This window comes from Corylus avellana, chromosome 9 (assembly GCF_965113065.1).
Source record: "Corylus avellana chromosome 9, dhCorAvel1.hap1.2, whole genome shotgun sequence".
Classification (NCBI taxonomy): Eukaryota; Viridiplantae; Streptophyta; class Magnoliopsida; order Fagales; family Betulaceae; genus Corylus; species Corylus avellana.
Genome location: NC_142498.1, coordinates 5,517,822 through 5,538,815, shown reverse-complemented (window position 1 = coordinate 5,538,815; position 20,994 = coordinate 5,517,822). Strand labels below are relative to the sequence as shown.

The window sequence follows — 20,994 nt, the reverse complement described above, 5'->3', positions numbered from 1 at the left end:
AAATCTATGATGGTTACAAAGTCACAAAAATGACTTCAAGGTTCCGCTAATCCATATACAATTACATTTAATGAATATTCGTGCTGATTAAATTTAGGACATGGGTAGCCTAAATAAAAAACAATTAGAAAACTAAAAATTCGATCGTGAGAGTTAAGCCCCCACACTGATCTATTTCATCCTCAACCCGAAGGTCAGGACAACAACCTTATCCTCAACTTGAAGGCTAGGACAACAAAATAAAAAAATAAAAAACAAAAAACCTCACAAGCAGCAGTGGAGGAGCACGTCATCATAGACATCTCTTCAAAAGACTAGCCTTGGCCAAAGAAGACGATCAGATCTAAGGTTGAAGAGACTAGATCTGGATCTGAATCTGGATTTAGATCTACAAACTAGATCTAAAGTAACCCGCCAGAAACGAAGACCGGAAGAGCCTATAAAGAAAACACCAAGCACTATTATCGAGGATATACACATTGCACTTGTCCCATGTTTTTAATTCAAACTATAATGAATAAATTTGAGCTCAGTAATATTAAAAAATTTGAGCTCTATAATTATTAAATACAAATACACTTTGCAAAAGTGACATACTTTCTTATTATTTCTTAGGTCTCCTTGCTCGGCATGTCATCACATGATGGTTTAAGTTAAATCCATAATTTGAGTTTTAAGGTACTTCACTCCTTTCCATACAAATTGCATATGCTAAAAAGATTCATGTGATTAAAATAAATAGGGAGGCTTGCACGAGGGACACATTGTAAAGAACATAATAATTTTTCTTGAAACCCTTCAACCACACAGGGGAGAAGGGTTGGCCGTTTGGCTGCCTCCCTCCTCCAATCTTCCTCGTTGCTCCGGTGCTAGTTATTTACCTGATGCTTTTTTTTTTCTTCTTGCTTGTGGTTGTTTTCAAGTCCTGCTTTGCCGGTCTTCTCCACGCCTGTTCGCCGCCCACCGTCCACTGTTGGGCCTTTCGACGCGTCCACACCGCGATGAGCTTCCAACGCCCCTCCGATTTTCGGTTCCCGACGTGTGCGTGATTGGAGTATGCTGTTTCTTTTCTTGTTTTATTTCACTATTTTGTTGATTCTTTAAGATATATTTGTGTTTTTGCGTGTATTTTTTTCCCTATTTTGTTCAGCTTGTAATAAGACTCTTTCCTCTCACTCGATTTATAGCGCCTTCGAGTTAATTAGTTTTGGTCCAAACCTTTAGGTTGTGGATGCGATCATTATTTTGGCCTTCGGGTCGAGGATGAAGAGTTTCGACATGAGAGTCTTTCCACTCACAGGGTCGAGGAATAATTGCTATCCATACATTTGGTTGAGTTTGTCTGTCACAGATCTAGTGTTAAATCTGATTTTAGTCATGGGTTAGCGGATTGGTCTCGAATCTTGTACTAAACCTGGTAATTTTGTAGCTTTATGCTATGGTTGCTTAGAGCTTTGCTCTGTGATGTAAGAGCTTTATGCTCGTTGTATTATTGAATGAAATGTTATGTTTTTCTCAAAATAATAATAATAATAATAATAATAATAATTTTTCTTGTATTTCTAACATTTTTCAAGTCTTATTAAAAGGTCATTAATTACAATATTGATGTTATAAACTTAGCTTCCAATAATGCAATTTAACCGGGAGTAATGCTATATATGATTCTTTTTATATTCTATTTATCCTCTTAAAATTGATGTAACTTTTTAAAATTACTTCTTCATGAATCTAATGATCAAAATAGTGACTTAGCGATTCTTCATTTTGCTTTCTTCTATTCTTCTTTTTTCTAAATTTAGGGTTTTAATCAAATAAAGCCAAGTCTAGCTTTGGAATTTTGGGATTGGGTTGTTTATAAAGACTTCTACCCAAAAATCATTATTTGAGCTTGTCTCACCAGAAATTTGAGCTCGTTAAAAATGCTATTTCGAGTCAAGCCAAGTACTCGATTGAGTTGGCTCGACTCGGGCTTAAGTATAAAGTCGAGTCAAACTCGAGCTCGAGTTTGGTCAAAAAACTCCATTCGAGTTGTTATCGGGTAGCTCGGCTTGAGCTCGGCTATACTAAATTCTTTTGTCCTCCAATAGTTATCTTAGCGAATCTTTTGACTTGGATTAACTCTCAATATTCTGTGTTGTTTTGGAATTTAAGTTAGATGGAATATGGTGAATAAATTCGTGGGCCTAACTCATCTCATAAAACCGGTTTGATAAGAGAGGATAGCCCACTCCTTATAAACATGCCCAAGATCTTTTGTCCATAGGCAATGTGGAATTATTTCTCAACACCCCCGCTCACGTGCAGGCCAGTATTTTTCCTTGTCCTTGTCACATGATAAGTAGTGTAGGCCCCATTTGTCCTAAGGTAGGCTCTGATACCATGTTAAATTACTAGTTATCCCAAAAGCTTAAGCTAATAGGAAGAAGTAAATTTAATCCTTAATCAACATTTTAATATTCTGCCTCACGTGTGAGCTGAAACTCTCTTTTGATAAGTGAGACCCACCACGTGAAATATTTAATTTAAATGGGAGTGATTTGGCGGAGTTAATATTCGATCTCAGGACCTTTTGGCTTTGATACCATGTTAAATCACCACTTATCCTAAAAACTTAATCTTGACGAGAAATAATCTCACATTGCTTGTGGACAAAGGATCTTGGACATGTTTATAAGGAGTGGACAATCCTCTTTTATCGAACCGGTTTTATGAGATTAGTTAGGCCCACAAATTTCTTCATGATATCAGAGCTCACCACAGGACGAATGCAATATGTTAGAATATATGGAAAATATATTATATTTTCCATATATTCCATAATTATACTGATATTGAAATATTCTCTATTTATGGGTTGATTGTAATCATATATTGAGATTGTAATCAAATCTAGGGGATTTGATTACCAAACTTGTATTTAGACATTACCCTATAAATAGGGACCTTTGTATTGTAGACAAATTAAGTTAATGAGCACAATGTAGCCCTTAGGGGTATTCCTAGTGGTGGACGTAGGTGTCTAACACCGAACCATCCGTAAATTTTTTGTGTTTATTTTCTCTATATTGCTTCCTCTTATTTCCGCTTATATTTCCTCATATTTATTATGTTGAAATAATAAATATGGGGGAATGAGCGGAAGCAATATAGAGAAAATAAACACAAATAATTTACGGGTGGTTCGGTGTTAGACACCTATGTCCACCACTCGGAATACCCCTAAGGGCTACATTGTGCTCATTAACTTAATTTGTCTACAATACAAAGGTCCATATTTATAGGGTAATGTCTAAATACAAGTTTGGTAATCAAATCCCCTAGATTTGATTACAATCTCAATAAATGATTACAATCAACGCATAAATAGAGAATATTTCAATATCAACATAATTATGGAATATATGGAAAATATAATATATTTTCCATATATTCTAACATCCCTCCTCAAACTCAAGGTGGAATATTTTGGAACCTTGAGTTTGAAATCCGAAACAATGATGACGACGGTGGTGGAGGTGGGGAACGGGCCGTAGATGATGACGACTGCCGAAGGAGATAGAGGCTGGCGGGCAGCCAGCGACGGCGGCAGGTGGCTGGTGAATGCAGATTCAAAAGGGCCGACAACGGGCCAAACTTAAAAAAGGGCCGATAACGGGCTAGGGCTGACAACGAGCCAAACTTCAAAAGGGGCCAACAACGGGCCAAAATCCAAAAGGGCCGACAACGGGCCAGGGCTGACAATGAGCCAAAAATAAAATGGGCCAACAACAGGCCAGGGCTGACTATAAGCCAAAAATAAAAAGGGGCCGACTACGGGCCAGGACTGACCATGAGCCAAAAATAAAAGGGCCGACTTGGGCAAAAAATTAAAAAAAAAAAAAAAAAGAGCCCACTTGGGCGGTTATCAGATCGGCGCACCGAACCTGACCGGCGCGTGGCGCGCGTGATGTGGTCCACTTGGACCGCTTTTTTTTTTTTTTCACTTGGCTGAAACCTTCTTTTTCTTTTCTTCCTTTTATTTTCTTTCTTTTCTCTCTCCTCACTCCACGCCACACGCAGCACCTTTTTTTTTTTTTTTTTTTTTTCATGCCTGTTGTCACTTCTTTCTTTTCTTTCTCTTTCCTCCATTCACCAGTTTCTCCATGCCTGTTTGTCCCCTTCTTTCTTCCTCTTTCTCTGCATATTTTGCTGCAACAGAGATGGCCATGCATGACTGGAGGAAAGGACGCTGGCATAACCGGAGGAATAGATCTGGATGGCGCGGAAGTCGAAGACTAAGGCCGGCAGTGGTGGAAGCACTGGGTGCAGGGAGATTTGTGGCGGTGAATCGTGGAACCATGGACAGCAGGCAGTGCTGCGGCTGCTTCTGGAGTGACTTGCTGGCAATGGAAGGTGTCGTTCGGCAGTGACAATGGCTATGGAAGGCGTCGTTTGGGAGTGGGACGACGCCGGAGAAGGCCAGACGATGGCGCGGCTCTGTCGGATGGAAGGTAGGCTAAATTGGCTGTTGCTGACTGGTGGTGGGCTTTGTTGTGGTTGTCGGCAAACAGTTGACTTGATCTTGTGATGGCAGGTTGGATCGGACGATTGTTATGGAAAACAATCGGATTGACAGACAGAGACATGCTTGAGGAAAAGAAATATGAGATAAATTGAACAGCAAAAAATAAGAAAAATAATTTGAGTCCACAAAGAAAGTGGCTTGATACCATGTTGAAATAATAAATATGGGGGAATGAGCGGAAGCAATATAGAGAAAATAAACACAAATAATTTATGGGTGGTTCGGTGTTAGACACCTACGTCCACCACTCGGAATACCCCTAAGGGCTACATTGTGCTCATTAACTTAATTTGTCTACAATACAAAGGCCCCTATTTATAAGGTAATGTCTAAATACAAGTTTGGTAATCAAATCCCCTAAATTTGATTACAATCTCAATATATGATTACAATCAACCCATAAATAGAGAATATTTCAATATCAGCATAATTATGGAATATATGGAAAATATAATATATTTTCCATATATTCTAACACAATACACACTATTTAGCTTGTGATAAGGATCAGGAAAAATACTGGCATGTACGTGAGGGAGAGTATTGAGCAATAATCCTACATTACCTGTGGACAAGATCTTTGGCATATTTATAAGGAATGGACAACCCTTTCTTATTGAATCGGTTTTATGAAATGAGTTAGGCTCACAAATTTCTTCATATGGTTGGTTTGCTTTTAATTAATTTATGATTGTGCCTTGTGAAATACCCCTTCCCTTAAGGAGGATGAAATCCTGGTCAAAATTTTCAGAAGTTGACTTAATCTTCTAAGCAACTTCAAGTATCTATTTTAAAACAAGTTAGTTTAATTTGTGATAATATGCATGCGTGATTTGCAATTAAGGCTGCTTGCTCCAATATTTTCACACTTTCACGTATATTAGTTGTAATCTTATGGAAAACTAGATTATAACGGTAGCAACACGCAAGCTTTTTATTAAATTCAAACAACCACTTTAAAAAAAAAAAAAGAAAAAAGAAAAAAGAAAAAAAAGCCAAATTAGTGACGTTTGAGAGAAAGAATTAATAAAGTGCATTTGGGTCCTATTGTCTACTGTGGAAAATTCCAACGGCTATAAACCAGGTTTATGTATATTTATGCGATCTATAAGCTTAATGAATGAATATGAAATATTAAATATAGAATAAAATTTCTCTCACCCAATGATTGGGGTTTGGATTCCAACTCATCTCCTGCCTTTATTGTAATTAGGTCTGGGCGTCTGTCAGTAATGTCGGTGTCGGTAGAAAATTTTTTGTTTCGCCAAAATGTTAGTAAAGTCGGAAATTTCACCGACTTATTCCACTGAATTTTTGTCCCAACACCGATACGTGATCAGTAAAGTCAGTATATGAAAAAAATGAAAATTATCGGCGAAGTCAGTCGGTAGGTGGTCGATAAAATCGGTTCAGTTAACAAATTTTATTTCACATACTAAACTGAGTTTGTTGAAAAAAAGAAAAAAAAGTCTCTCCTACGATCCATTGGTTAATCGATGTCGGTAGAAGTCGATCTGCTATTTATCAATAGGCGGTCAAAAGGTAAATTTGCCAAGCCTAATTGTAACGAGTGGTGCAAATTTGCCAATTGCTTTTTCGAAATCACTTGGCAACAAAAAAAAAAAAGAAAAAAAAATAAGGAAAATTACATTTTACTCCCTAAAGTTGACAGCATTTTTCAATTTTAACACCAAAGTTTCAATTTTTTGCAATCCACCCCCCAAAGTTTCAAATTTTTACAATTTGACCAATTGTATCCAAAACTTTCCATATTGCCCATAATTTTTATTTTTTTATTTTTTATAAAAAATTAAAAAAAAAAAATTTGGGGTGGCCATAACCACCCCTTTGGCCATCTGACCATTTTGGTACCCTCAAATTTGTCCATTTTTTTTCATAAAAAATAAAAATTAGAGGCAATATGGAAATTTTGAGATAATATTAGTTGAATTGAAAAAAATTGAAACTTTGTGGGGGTGGATTGAAAAAATTAAAACTTTGATGTTCGAATTGAAAAACGCTGTCAACTTTGAGAATTTAAACTATAATTTTTTCAAAAAAAAAAAAAAGAAAAAAGAAAAATGATTTAAATTTGGTTCAGTTGAATGGCATGTGATGTTGATAAAAGTGGCAGATTTTGTCTTCGACAGCTGTGTCTCATCAATCATATCTCCAGCTGTCTTCGACCGACACTCGTTGGCTTCCCAAATCTGTATATAAACTGTCAAAATATATATATATATTACTTTCATATTCTCAAATCTTGGTTTCGCTTTGCTTGATATGGTCATGAAAATTACCACTAAATCTAAAATTTAATAGTTATGATGAATTAAGAGGAATGATATTCCTATTCTGGCTCGTTTTTTATTTTCAAAAATTTTAAAATTATTATTGAATTTATGGGGTTCATGTAGGAACTCCATTGATCCAATGGTGATCAATAAATAAACAAGAATTAAAGACCCTTATAATATAAATACAATTTATATTATTAAGGACTTTCATTCATTTTTTTTTTCTTTTTTTAAACATAAATAACTTTACTATAATTTATTTTTCTGTTTTGTTTTTAATTATGTCAGGTATGTGGCCTTTTTTTTTTTTTTTTTTTTTGCGATTATGCTACAAAATTATTTATATATAAAAAAAATATAGTTGGAGAAAACATAATCAAACTCAATCTTAACTTCAAAAAAATATAGTTGGAGAATGTACAGAGATTCAAAAGAAGTAAAAAAATAGATTATATATTTGTATTTTATAAAAACCTTGCAGATTCTGTTTCACCGTCAAAGAAAAAAAAAATTAAAAAAAAAAAAACTGAGAAGAAAGAGATACGGAGAAACATAATTAAAAAAAAGGTACATAAATAAAAAAAACAGAGAAACGAAGAGAAGAAAATCAGAGAAAAACGGTACAGAGAATCAAAAGAAATTAAAAAAAAAAAAAATTGAGAAACGGTACAGAGAAGGGAGACGGCATAGAGAAAAAAAAAAATCGTTTGCACTTCCAGAAAAACTGTACCAGAAGAATCAGAGAGAAAATAGAAAAAGAGATAGAAAAAGAGAGAACGAATTATAAAGACGGAGAAAAGAGAAACGGATATATATATATATATATATATATATATATATATATATATATATATAGAGAGAGAGAGAGAGAGAGAGAGAGAAATATAGAATAATTAGAGAGAGAGAACGAAATTTAATCTCACAAATGGGGTTTTTTGTGACAATTTACATAATTAATTTAATCCCACATGAAAGGATTAGCTAAGCCACTAAAAAATGAGTAGCTTAGCTAACCCTATGTATATGAGATTAGTAGTCCCATGGGAATAGACTATTTCTAGGAATAGAGTGTTGCCAAACAAAGAACTAGTTATACCTATTGTTAACTAGTTCAATCCAAGAGTCTATTCCGCAAACCAAACGGGGTCTAAATCTTTATTTTTGTGAAAATGTCTTAGAAAAAAATGTCCTAGGTGGCGGGTCAAACATGTGAAGCGAGAGGCTAATACGGCCGCTTGGGTTAGCCAAAATGGCAATTTGACATGACATAGAAAGGATGTGGCAGGATCAAAATCCTGAATATATTTTGTGATATTGTTTTGAGAGAGCAATCTACCCTCTCTTATTGATTGTTATATGAAAGATTAAACACAATTTTTTCAGAAAAAAAATCAATTTAAAAAATGTGAAATCCACCCATAGTGGGTGGTGCTAGCCCAAAAGAAAAGATAATCAATGTGAAAACCAATTATAGTGGAAATAAAAGAATACAAACACAAGGACTTCATGTGGTTCGGTTTATAACCTATGTCTACAGAATAAAAAATGATAGGCTTACAAACAAATTTTATAAAAAAAAACTTTTACAAACTAATGTAGCACAACATGATTGAGTTTCTCAAAATTTGAATTTATCTCATATCCAATCATGTTGTGCCACATTAGTTTGTAAAAGTTTTTTTTGTAAAATTTGTTTGTAAGCCTAGCATTCCGCATTAACTACATTTTGCTCTTTTATTTATTTATTTATTTTTGACATGTCTACACAAGAGAAAAAAGGGGGGGGGGGGGGGATGAGAAAAGCTATAATGCAATAAAATAATCACTTTTTGGCCCATAAAGTGTTAGGTGGCAAGAGATCATAAGCCTCATTTATAGTTGTTGTGGCCTCACCCAAGATAAGCCTATGACATCTTACCACCTAGGACTTTTATGGGCCAAACATAGTTATTTTATTACACTATAGCATATATCCGGGGGGAGGGGGGGGGGGGAGGGGATTCGAACTAATGATCTCCGCTTCATGAGTCGTGGTTCACAGCCGATTGAGCTACCCTTTGAGGACCATTTTGCTCTTATTCCTAATTGATAAGTTTACTATACAAAATGTTATATTTATATAGCTTACACATGAAATATGATCTTAATCTAATCCCTTAATTTAGGGTGATTCAAGCTCAACAAATCTCTAAAATTAGGCTAATTTAATCTTCATCAAAGAAAATGGATGCAATTCTGGTCAAATCCCCATTAACTTTAAGGTAATTCAAATATATTCTAACGAGCTCTACTTCCAAAGGTTGCATTTCTTCAATGAGATGCCAACTTGTAGAGAAGTTGCATATGTTGGAAAGGGGCATTACTACATCTATAAAAGGATGCGTGCATATATGGTCCATGATTTACTACAGTTTTGAACCCTAATTAATCAGATTCTCCCATGGTCAACAGCCGTGAGACTTCAAATAAGGACATCAAGTCCAACAAAAAACAAAATTCTTTTTGATTGTCCAGGACAAAGTTTTAATCTTAAATCAACATCAACAATGCAGTTTCTGTTAAATTACCAATTTTTCCTTAAGTTTAAACTAATAGAAAGAGGTAAATTTAATCACTTAATCATATTTACTTTAACACTCTGCCTCACGTGTGGGCTCAAACTCCCTTTTAATAGGTGAGACCCAACACATAAAATATTTAATTTAAATAGGGAGCGACAAAAAGTTATCCCTGCAAAGGTGTGCAAGGGTGGGAGGTGCCACCCCCACTACCCCTATGTGAGGGTTGAAATCCCCAGCGAAAGGCAGGAGATAAATTATTTCTCTTATTTACCAAACTTAAGCAATATGGAATGGTGTCCTTATTTCTTGCTCTTTTTCTTTGTCAAAATATAATTACTTTTTTCTAGTTTTTCATCTGATTTGGATTTAATCTTTAAATTTCTATTTTCAATCAGAAGGTTCTCATGTTGGGTCATATTCTATGGCTGTTGAGTCGATCATCAAGTTACTTAATACTGACTTTGCAGTAAAGGACCTTGGCTATTTCAATTTCATTCTTGGGGTTGAAACTCTCTGTCTCTAACAATTTATTTCTGACTTTGCGGTATAGGACCTTTGCAATGCTCTATGGTTATCAATGTACCCTCCAATAGGTACCCTGTCTGTGGCATTTCTTTTTGTGTTCGGACCAAAAAAAAGAAGAAGCAAACTTCAACAAGAGTAATGATGTAATTAAGAAGCAAGCACTTCACCAATTTAACATGCTTAGGCAAAGAAAATGTTTTACGAATCAAATTAAAATCCTGTGTCATATAAAAGAACAAAATACAGCATTTTTAAGACAACGTATTTTGAAATGTAACATGCCTGCAGATAACAAATTATTGCTGAGGGTGTACTCTTATTGGATATGATAGCTTCTGGTATAAACTTTATTAAACATGGTTTAGAACTTGAGGCACCAACTCTTGACACTAATTATTGAGAGGGTGTAAGTGAACCAGAAGACCATTCTCTAGAATAGGTGATAGATTGTATATAAACTTTTCATTCGGATTTACTTTCTCCAATTTGAATTTGGTCACCACATTATGCATAAATGTAGGGGTGCAAAGGCAGGCGGTTAAAAACCGCCCGCTAACCGTTAACCGCTATAACCGCCAACCGCCTAACCGCCTAACCGTCTAACCGCATTAACCGCTAACCGCCTAACCGCCATAACCGCCTAGCGGTTAGCGGTTAGCGGTTATTGGGTCTACTAACCGTAACCGCTAACCGCTAACCGCTAACCGCCTTTTTATATAATATATTTTTATAATTATAATTATAAAAATATTTATACATATAACATAATCACTTGATCATTAAATCACAATTTTTTTAAAAAATAATTAAATCACAATTTGAGTATTAATATATTATCACTATAATTTATATGATTATATCATATAATCACTTGATCATTAAATCACAATCATTTGAGTATTAAGGTCACTTGATCATTATATCATATAATCACTTGATCAAGTGATTATATATCATATAATCACTTGATCATGTACAATGATAATCACAATTGATTCAATTGAATTAAACAATATATTACTTATAACTACAAGTCTACAATTTAATTAAAGCATTATTAGATACTTTAGGAATTTAGGATTTAGGAGTTTAAACATTACCATTTACCATTAGATATTAAGTTCAATTCAAAGAAAAAAAATTATAAGTAAATATGATAAGAATTTAAATAATTAATCATATGATATAATTTAATGAGACCTTGAGGAAGAGGATGATTTGGCATGTAAATCGGAGTTTGATCGGTATTCATTGGATGAGTGTGAAAAAACAATAAAAGATTTTGATATTTTAGGTTGGTGGAAGGTTAATGCGTCCAAATACCCTATCCTCGCAGAGATAGCTCGTGATGTATTTGCCATTCCTATTTCCACTGTTGCTTCTGAATCCGCATTTAGCACCGGTGGACGTGTATTGGATTGCTTTAGGAGTTCATTGTCTCCACTTACCGCTGAAGCCTTGATTTGCACACACGACTGGATAAAGAACCGCCTAAGCAATGCCGAGTTGGAGGTGTTTTTGGCAGAATTTGATGAGCTAGGTAAATGTTTATAAATTAGTTATTTGCAACTTCATTTAGTTTTCATTATTTATTAATTTATTCTAATTATTTATTCATAGATGTGATTCAACCTTCAAGTTCAAGTGCTGCTTCATCTTTTGCCTAGAGGTTTGTTAGTAACGAAGGTTATTATTTTTTGAATTGTCATAGTATTTTAATTACAATACAATTATATTAAACACATTTTGATATGTGTACATGCTTGTGCCTTAATATTATTATGTTTAATATTATAACTTTTCTTCTTTTGATGCCCACAGGATTTGCTAGAGGACCAAATGAGAGGATTGATGAAGTTTTAATGTTTTATTTGTATCATTTAATGTTTTATTTGAACTTATTTTATATGTTTTGTGTTGAACTTTTTTTATATTTTTTTTTTATATGTTGTGACAGTTATCTGAATTCTGAACTTTTTTTGTATATTGTGTTGATTTTTTTTCTTTTTTTTTAAAAAAAAAAGTTAACGAGATTTAATATTTAAGGAAATTTTTTTTTAAGTACAAGTAACTGTAAATTTTTGGTCAAATATTTTTTATTTTTCAATATGGGCTATTTTTATAGCAATTGGGCCCAAGAAGATATTAAAAATACAAGAAAAAAAAATGACGGTAAAAAAAAGCCCAAAAAAATAAGCCCAAAAAAAAAGTCCAATTTTAAAAAAGCGGTTAGCGGGCGGTTATCTATTTCATTAACCGCTAACCGGCCGCTAACCGCTAACCGTTAACCGCTAAGCGGTTAGCGGTTGCGGTTAGTGAAATTTACTAACCGCTAGGGCGGTTACGGTTAGCGGTTATTGCCACTAACCGCTAACCGTAACCGCCTTTGCACCCCTACATAAATGCGAGAATTTCTACTCGTGCATATTCCTTTCCAGGGCACAATCGAGGTCCTCCTCCAAATGGTACAAATGTGTATGGTGGAGGCCCCCTCCCTTCAAATCTTGAAGGATCGAACTTCTCTGGATCAGGGAAATACTCTGGATTTTTGTGTGTTGAATTTACAGTCCAGTATGTCTGCAAGAAAATGGATTCACAAAAGTAAATCCCAAGCTGGTTCTAGTTAGGCTTTCGGGGATGGAACCAGGGGCGGGGGCGATAGCCTCATTCATGAGAAATCCTGATTCCGTCCCTGTTAGCTTGTACTTGCAGAATTGTTACATATATATACCTTCCATCCCTTCGGAATTGTAAAACCTGCATAACTAAAGTCAGTTATGACCTCTCCGAATACTCCTTGAGCAGGTGGTGCTAACCTCATTGCTTCACATGCCATATTCCAAGAATACTTCATCTTCTGAATGTTTTCCCAATTCAGCAATTCATCCTTACCTTTGGACTTCGCAATCTCCTTCTGTTATGTAACCAAACAAACCACATTCATATCAAATTGAACTATCGGCCCATAGAGCAGCAAGTATATATGTTTTTGAGGTAAATTTAATCACTTAATCAACACTTTAACACTCACTATCACGTGTGGGCTCAAACTCTCTTTTAATAGGTGAGGCCCAACACGAGAAATATTTAATTTAGATGGGGTGATTTTACCGAGTCAAGGTTTGATCCCAGAACCTTTGACTCTAATACCATGTTAAATTAACAGTTATTTTAAAAGCTTAAACTGATAGAAATAGGTAAATTTAATCATTTATGGTGCATTTGGGATTGCGATTTAGCAAGAATAATCTGCGTTTTTAAAAGATATAGCAAAATGTAAGGTGTTCAGCATTGCAATTTAAAAAGCACTTAATATAAAATAGGAAAAAAAAATCTAGTATTTTTATAAGCACTCTATAGATTTTTATTGTCCTTGAGCTAGACGCTTTTAATTGTTTTTACTTAGTCTTCCACTACGTTCTACTTAGTCTTTCCTTAAGTGAGTTTGGGTAATCACCTCTCATTTCACTCGAGTGGGTCTCATTTATTGGAAACGTACCTTTTAAGACGTTGCTATATACTTGGGGAAACTCCGCCAGAAAATTTAGGACGACTGTAATGGCAGTGTTACGTATAAGTGGCTAAGGGTTGGTGGGTGTGTCAACGTGGACAATGCAGTAATTTATTTCCATTAGGAGTCTTATCTTTATTGTTTTAGAGTTCTTATTATTTCCATTAGGAGTCTTATCTTTATTGTTTTAGGAGTTCTTATTCTTATCGCTTGAGGAGTTCTTATCCTTATTGCTTTAGGAGTCTTATCTTTATTGTTTTAGGAGTTCTTATCTTTATTGCTTTAGGAGTCATAAGTCACACACGTGTGGGACTATATTTCAGTTGTAATTCTATTCTTTAAATACTGCATTGCTATGGAATAAGAAGTCAGTCAAGAATTTATTCAAACCTTGTGTTTGTGGGAGTTTAAGAGCTTCTCGAATTGCTCTACCAAAGGAGGTCCAGGATTCCTCGAAAATCCTACCGCTAGAATTGTTTTGCTTATCTTCTCAATAATAGGGAAGCTAAGGAGAAACGATCCTGGTAATTTTCCAGTTCATAAACCAGTTACGCGCTCGGAGTCCCGAAAACGTAACAAAGTGGTATCAGAGCCAGCCATGTCAGACACACGCATGGATCGACTAGAGTCTGAAATGGGGTCAAGTAATCGCGAGTTACGTGAAATGATTGCAGGATTGAGTGCTCAAATCCAGCAATTGGTAGCAAAGATAGACGACGATACATCATCTACCTCTAAAACTAGCAAGAATAAAGGAGTCATTGGTTCAACGCAGGGAGCAATAAATTCAAAAGTGGCCAAATTGGAGTTTCCACGCTACGATGGGGCGGATGATCCAACTAGTTGGATTTGTAGGGTTGGGCAATATTTTGAATTTCAGAAGACGGAGGAGGAGAATAAGGTGATGTTAGCGGCGTATCACTTGGAAGGAGAGGCACAATTATGGTACCAGATATTCAAAGAAGACGTGGAAAATATTTCATGGGAAACTTTGAAGGAAGCTGTGCATGTTAGATTCGGGCCCACACAATTTGAAGATTTTTATGGAGATCTCACAAAATTGAGACAAAACGGTAGTGTCAAAGAATACCAGTGTCAATTTGAGAAATTACTTAGTAGAGTGGGAAAACTTTCTCAGGCGCACCAGGTAGGAGGGTTCGTGAGTGGATTAAAGGAGCCTATAAGGACTGATGTACAAGCTGTGAAGCCAAGTACCCTGATTGCTGCTGTGGGTCTAGCTAAACTCTATGAGGCTCGTGTTGTGGCTCAAAAAAAGCCAACCTTCACGCTAGACAGCAAACCGAAATCTTCTCAAACACCAGGCTCTGGTTCTTTTCGCAACAATAACCCACCCACACGAAGATTGAATGAAGCGGAGATGAAAGATCGAAGGGAGAAGGGGCTTTGCTTCAACTGTGACGAAAAATTTCGTCCAGGTCATCACTGCAAGAAGTTGTTCGTAATTGAGGGAATCTACGCAGAGGAGGAAGAAGAGAATGACGGGGAAACAGAGTTGTCTGCCGAAGAGTTGGAACCCACGGCTGAAGGAATTGGGGTTCCCAAAATTTCCCTTAACGCCCTGACTGGAGTTTCAACACCCCAGACGATGCGAGTACGGGGCCAATTCAAGGGAGGCACGGCCGTGATACTCGTGGATACGGGTTCCACCCACAATTTCATGAGCATCGGTGTGGCGAGGCGATTGGGTCTACCGTTAAAAGCTGTTGAGTGCTTCGAAGTGGCTGTGGCAAATGGGGAACGAATTCGCAGTGAAGGTCGCTGCCATGGAGTTCAGGTATGTCTCAATAAGGCTGAGTTTGTGATGGATTTTTTTTTGCTTGCAATGGAGGGCTGTGAAGCAGTGTTGGGGGCACAATGGCTGCGGGTCTTAGGACCAATTCTGTGGGATTTTTCAAAACTGAATATGAAGTTCATGTGGAAGGGAAAGGAGGTAGAGTTATGGGGACTGACCGTACCTAGGAATAGATTGGTGAATTCTAAAGGAATCGTGCAGGGAATCCAAAATCAGCAATTAGGATTTATTCTGTTCTCAATAAACCTAGGCACTTCCCAAGGGGGTTTCAGCTCAGATAACCCGGACTTGAAAAAAATATTAGACAATTTTCCAGAAATCTTTGAGGAGTCTCGGGGTTTGCCTCCTAGAAGACAACATGATCACCGCATTCCACTCAAACCAGAGACGGGTCCAGTCAGTGTACGCCCATATCGGTATCCTCACTACCAGAAAAATGAAATCGAGAAAATAGTTTCTGGCTTATTAGAGTCAGGGGTGATTCGGCCTAGCACAAGCCCGTATTCATCACCAGTCTTATTAGTAAAGAAACACGATGGTTCTTGGCGCATGTGTGTTGATTATCGGGCCTTAAACAATATCACAATCAAGGACAAATTTCCTATACCGGTGATCGATGAGCTTTTGGATGAATTGCATGGGGCACAATTCTTCTCTAAACTGGATTTGAGGTCAGGTTACCATCAAATCAGGATGTACGCCGGAGAGGTGGAAAAGACAGCATTTCGAACTCATCAAGGGCACTACGAATTCCTTGTTATGCCATTTGGCCTCACAAATGCACCGTCAACATTCCAAGCACTCATGAATGACATCTTCTCCAAATTGCTCCGTAAGTTCGTTCTTGTTTTTTTCGATGACATATTAATTTATAGTGCGAATTGGAAGGACCATCTTGTACATGTAAATAGGGTGTTAGAAATATTACGAGAAAACACGTTGTTTGTAAAGATGGAGAAATGTCAGTTTGGGTTGGAAGAAGTGCAGTATCTCGGCCACCTTATTAGCCAAAAGGGGGTAGCCATGGACCCAGAAAAAATAGAAGCCATGATAAATTGGCCTATCCCTAAAAACACAAAGGCTTTACGAGGGTTTCTAGGATTGACGGGGTATTACCGAAAATTTATTAGGAAGTATGGGGAAATAGCAAAGCCTCTTACTCAATTATTAAAAAAGGATGCCTTTGGGTGGTCACCATTAGCGGAGCATGCCTTTGAGGAATTGAAGAAAGCCATGACTCGAGCTCCCGTCTTAGCGTTGCCCGATTTCTCTAAGGAGTTTGTAGTGGAATGTGATGCATGTGGGAGTGGTATAGGGGCTGTGTTAATGCAGGAAAGGCGCCCTATTGCTTACTTCAGCCAAGCTTTACAAGGACGGAACCTTCAATTATCAACCTATGAAAAGGAAATGCTTGCACTAGTCACAGCGGTGCAAAAGTGGAGACCGTACTTATTGGGCAGCCATTTCATTATTCGCACTGATCACCAAAGTCTACAATACCTCTGGCAGCAAGCTATCACTACTACAGCGCAGCAAAAATGGTTGGTCAAATTGCTTGGTTATGATTTTTCAATTGACTACAAGAAGGGTGTAGAAAACGCAGTAGCAGATGCACTTTCAAGGAGAGCAGAATATGGAGAGTTGGCTGCCATTTCTCATCCCATACCACACTGGTTGGAGCCCATTCAAGAAGAAGTTGCTACAAAGCCACAATTGCAAGAGTTAGTGAAGAAGATTGAGGGGGACGAGGCAGTAGGGCCTTGGGAGTACAAAGGAGGGCTGATTTACTTCAAAAACAGAATATACCTTGATGGTAACTCTCCTCTTATATCTATGATCATCAGGGAATACCATTCTAGCACCCATGAAGGCTTCCACAAAACTATTCATAGAATAAGGTCAGTATTTTTTTGGGCTGGAATGAGGAGTCAGATTCGGAGTTTTATACAAGAATGCGATGTGTGTCAACGACACAAGGCAGCTACTACTCAACCCAATGGACTATTGCAGCCCTTACCCATTCCGGAAGCAATTTGGACTGACATCTCTATGGATTTCATAGATGGGTTGCCAACCTCCAAGGGTAAGACAACCATATTTGTGGTAGTTGATAGATTGTCAAAGTATGGTCACTTTACTCCAATTAGCCATCCCTATACAGCCCCTGCTGTGGCCCAAGTTTTTTTTGAAAATATTTTCAAGTTGCATGGAATCCCAAAAGCTATTGTATGTGATCGTGATCCGGCTTTCACCAGCTCTTTTTGGAAGGAACTTTTTCGCTTGAATGGAGTACAATTCAATTTCAGTTCTGCTTACCATCCCCAAACCGATGGTCAAACGGAAGTAGTAAATCGCACCATTGAAATGTATTTAAGGTGTTTTACAAGCTCCAAGCAAAGTGATTGGGTTCAGTGGCTGCCATGGGTAGAATTTTGTTATAATACAAGTCTACATTCAGCATTGGGGTGCACTCCTTTTCAGGTCGTCTACGGTAGAGAACCACCTACTTTGTTGTCGTATGTGCCGGGCACTTCAAAGGTAGCAGCAGTGGAACAACTCTTGGTGGATCGCGATGACATCATTAAAGAAGCCAAGGAGCATTTGAAAGAAGCACAAGCAAGAATGAAGAAAATCTATGATCAACACCACCAAGAGAGGGAGTTTAATGTGGGGGATTGGGTCTATTTGCGCCTACAACCTTATAGACAAATGTCGGTAGCAGTGAGGAAACACTTGAAGTTGTCTCCTAGATTTTATGGGCCATATCAGATTCTGGAAAAAATGGGGGCCGTTTCTTACAAGCTCAACCTTCCCTCAGGTTCCAAAATACATCCTATTTTCCATGTATCATTGTTGAAGAAGCAAGTGGGGACAACTGTTGTGGTACAAGACACGCTGCCATATGTGGATAATGCAGAGGGAAGGGTGTTGCCAAGACCTAAAGTGGCACTGGAGTATCGCACCAGGAAGGGAATTACTGAAGTTTTAGTCCATTGGGAGGGGCTCTCTCCTGCTGATGCAACATGGGAGAATTTCAATGACATGCAGCTTCGGTTTCCATCCTTTGTCCTTGAGGACAAGGACAATTTCAAGGGGAAGGGAGTGTTACGTATAAGTGGCTAAGGGTTGGTGGGTGTGTCAACGTGGACAATGCAGTAATTTATTTCCATTAGGAGTCTTATCTTTATTGTTTTAGAGTTCTTATTATTTCCATTAGGAGTCTTATCTTTATTGTTTTAGGAGTTCTTATTCTTATCGCTTGAGGAGTTCTTATCCTTATTGCTTTAGGAGTCTTATCTTTATTGTTTTAGGAGTTCTTATCTTTATTGCTTTAGGAGTCATAAGTCACACACGTGTGGGACTATATTTCAGTTGTAATTCTATTCTTTAAATACTGCATTGCTATGGAATAAGAAGTCAGTCAAGAATTTATTCAAACCTTGTGTTTGTGGGAGTTTAAGAGCTTCTCGAATTGCTCTACCAAAGGAGGTCCAGGATTCCTCGAAAATCCTACCGCTAGAATTGTTTTGCTTATCTTCTCAATAATAGGGAAGCTAAGGAGAAACGATCCTGGTAATTTTCCAGTTCATAAACCAGTTACGCGCTCGGAGTCCCGAAAACGTAACAGGCAGCACCTAGCGTATCGTAGCTGGCGATGAAGAAAGCTATAATAATATGAGCGATCTCCTTCTCTTCCATTCCTCTGCCATTCTCATCCCTTCGAAGGAGCATGTGACTCAACAAGTCTACTTGTGCAGACCCTATATTCTCTGAGAGCTCCATTTTTCGCTTTCTAATGATTCCCAAAAGCTCCTTACGAATGAGTTCGCCTCCTTTAATTGCACGACTTAAAGCTGTGCCCGGAAGATTTATAGGAATGGATATGAGGCCAGCAGAAACAAGACTGAAGGGATATGCAAGTCTCGATACTTGGTCGTGGCCTTTGATATTCAGGAAGAGCCGACAAGCCACTGCAAACGTGTACTTCTTTAACAGTGGGAAAACCTGTAATAAATTAAATGATTAGTTTATGCCCCATTTGTTTGAAACTATTATTAATTAAATAATTAAATTCAGCCATTTTATAAAAATATAAAATGATAAAATATGAAAGAGAAGTAAAAGAGAGCGAAATGGGAGAGAAATGTATGGGTACATCTTGTATATTCGTTGTTTTATTATATTGAATTGTATTACATAACTCTCTATTTACATAGAGACAATAATTAGTGAACAAAAAACCATAGACTTACTCTAACATAACAGGAATAAACCCTATGTACAAGGAAATATAATAAAGATAAAATATTCTAACAAGGTTAGCTTAAAGTTTTAGAATAAGTGGTGATTTAAGATGATATTTTACGTATTAGTTTTTACTTATTGAATGAGAGTGTTTGAGCTTACACGTGAGGGAAAGTGTTATAAATTTTTGTTTTTGAGATAAGCGGTGATTTAACTAACCTTCACTTGTTTACAAGGGGACCAATCTGTCTCTAAGTGTTGTTTTGACACGGAATCCATGATGGGTATGTAACGTTGCAGAGCTTCTGGGTTGAGAAACTCAGGGCGAAGGGCATGTATTTTGGCTGTCTCTACTTTGGCAGAATATCCAACATAGTTGGGAAAAAGCACCATTTTCTCCATTGAGCGCGGCCACCATGTGGTGACAAGCTTGTTCTCACTTGAAAACAACAACTTGTTCCCAGAAGCACCACAAAAGACAGCAAAGTTCTCTCCAAGCAAGGAGGTTCTGAACACTTCTGGTGAGTACTTTCTCATTCTATCGGTTATGAATTTCTCTGGAGTGCCATTTTTGTTGGCCATGACATATTCCAAAGCTTCACCTATGATAGGCCATCCTTTTCTGCCTGGTGGAAGCTTGGGGGAAATGGGTTTGCGTCTGCAAATGCGGAAGATGAAGGGAAGAGAAATGCAGAGGATTAGAAGCTGAAGTAGAAACCAATGGAAGATGTCCATATCTCTCTACTTAACAAGAAACGACAATGAATAAAGGCAACTTTGGTGTTGGGCAAGGACCAGCTAGCAAACATACTTGGGATATTGTAATAATGATATTATAAGGAAGATATCTAAGGCTTATCTCCAAAGTCTTCAATCTCACCTAAATAGTCATCAAAGATATTTTATATATCAATCTTGACTCCAGAGGATTAGATGAAAGCTATTAAGCCTCCAAAGTCTTCAATCTCATCTCCAAAGTCATGATGCTTGCCTAAAGAGTCAACATGCTCATCTCCATTTTGGAGTCTATAAAGGAAGCTCTTACACTAGGTGAACGGGAGACCTTCTTAATATGAGATATATTCTTCTAGATTATAAGAAAGAATTGAGCTCAATCAGTCCCCTTTGAGCATATTGACTTATTGTGCGCCGAAGCATAATCTTTCTCTTAGAAACTGACTTTGGCATCAGAGTTAATTTCCACGGCATAGACGCCGGCGAATCTTTGACGCTTTTGTTCTTTTGTAGCAATCTGGAGTGTCCAACTACGACGTATTGAAGATCTAGAAGGCCCAGAAGAAAGTGCATCCACTGTGCAGAAAACTGTTCTAACATATATCAAAAAAAGAAGAAGAAAAAAACAAAGGTGTATATCAGCTGGTTGTCCTTTTCACCACCAAGAAACTGTATTGTTCATGTTGATTTAAGATTAAAACTAGGGTTTTGAAATTAACTTTTTCCCAAATGAATTGGCA

The 20,994-nt window shown here is 37.1% G+C and overlaps 1 protein-coding gene and 1 long non-coding RNA gene across 2 annotated transcripts; one reads left to right on the top strand and one right to left on the bottom strand.

Annotated features, from left to right (window-relative positions):
* Positions 1–10,145: 10,145 nt before the first annotated feature.
* LOC132190428 (beta-amyrin 28-monooxygenase-like) lies at positions 10,146–20,299 on the bottom strand. The gene is made up of 6 exons (XM_088510474.1): positions 19,739–20,299; positions 18,896–19,279; positions 13,450–13,531; positions 12,682–12,869; positions 12,355–12,527; positions 10,146–10,466 (listed from the first exon to the last, which is right to left on the bottom strand). Exons 1-6 carry the CDS (start codon positions 20,252–20,254, stop codon positions 10,340–10,342), a joined length of 1,470 nt encoding a protein of 489 aa, XP_088366600.1. The 5' UTR covers positions 20,255–20,299; the 3' UTR covers positions 10,146–10,339.
* On the top strand, positions 11,158–11,836 carry LOC148583625 (uncharacterized). The gene is made up of 3 exons (XR_015913065.1): positions 11,158–11,490; positions 11,571–11,619; positions 11,772–11,836. It is a non-coding gene; the product is annotated as an uncharacterized LOC148583625 (long non-coding RNA).
* Positions 20,300–20,994: the final 695 nt, after the last annotated feature.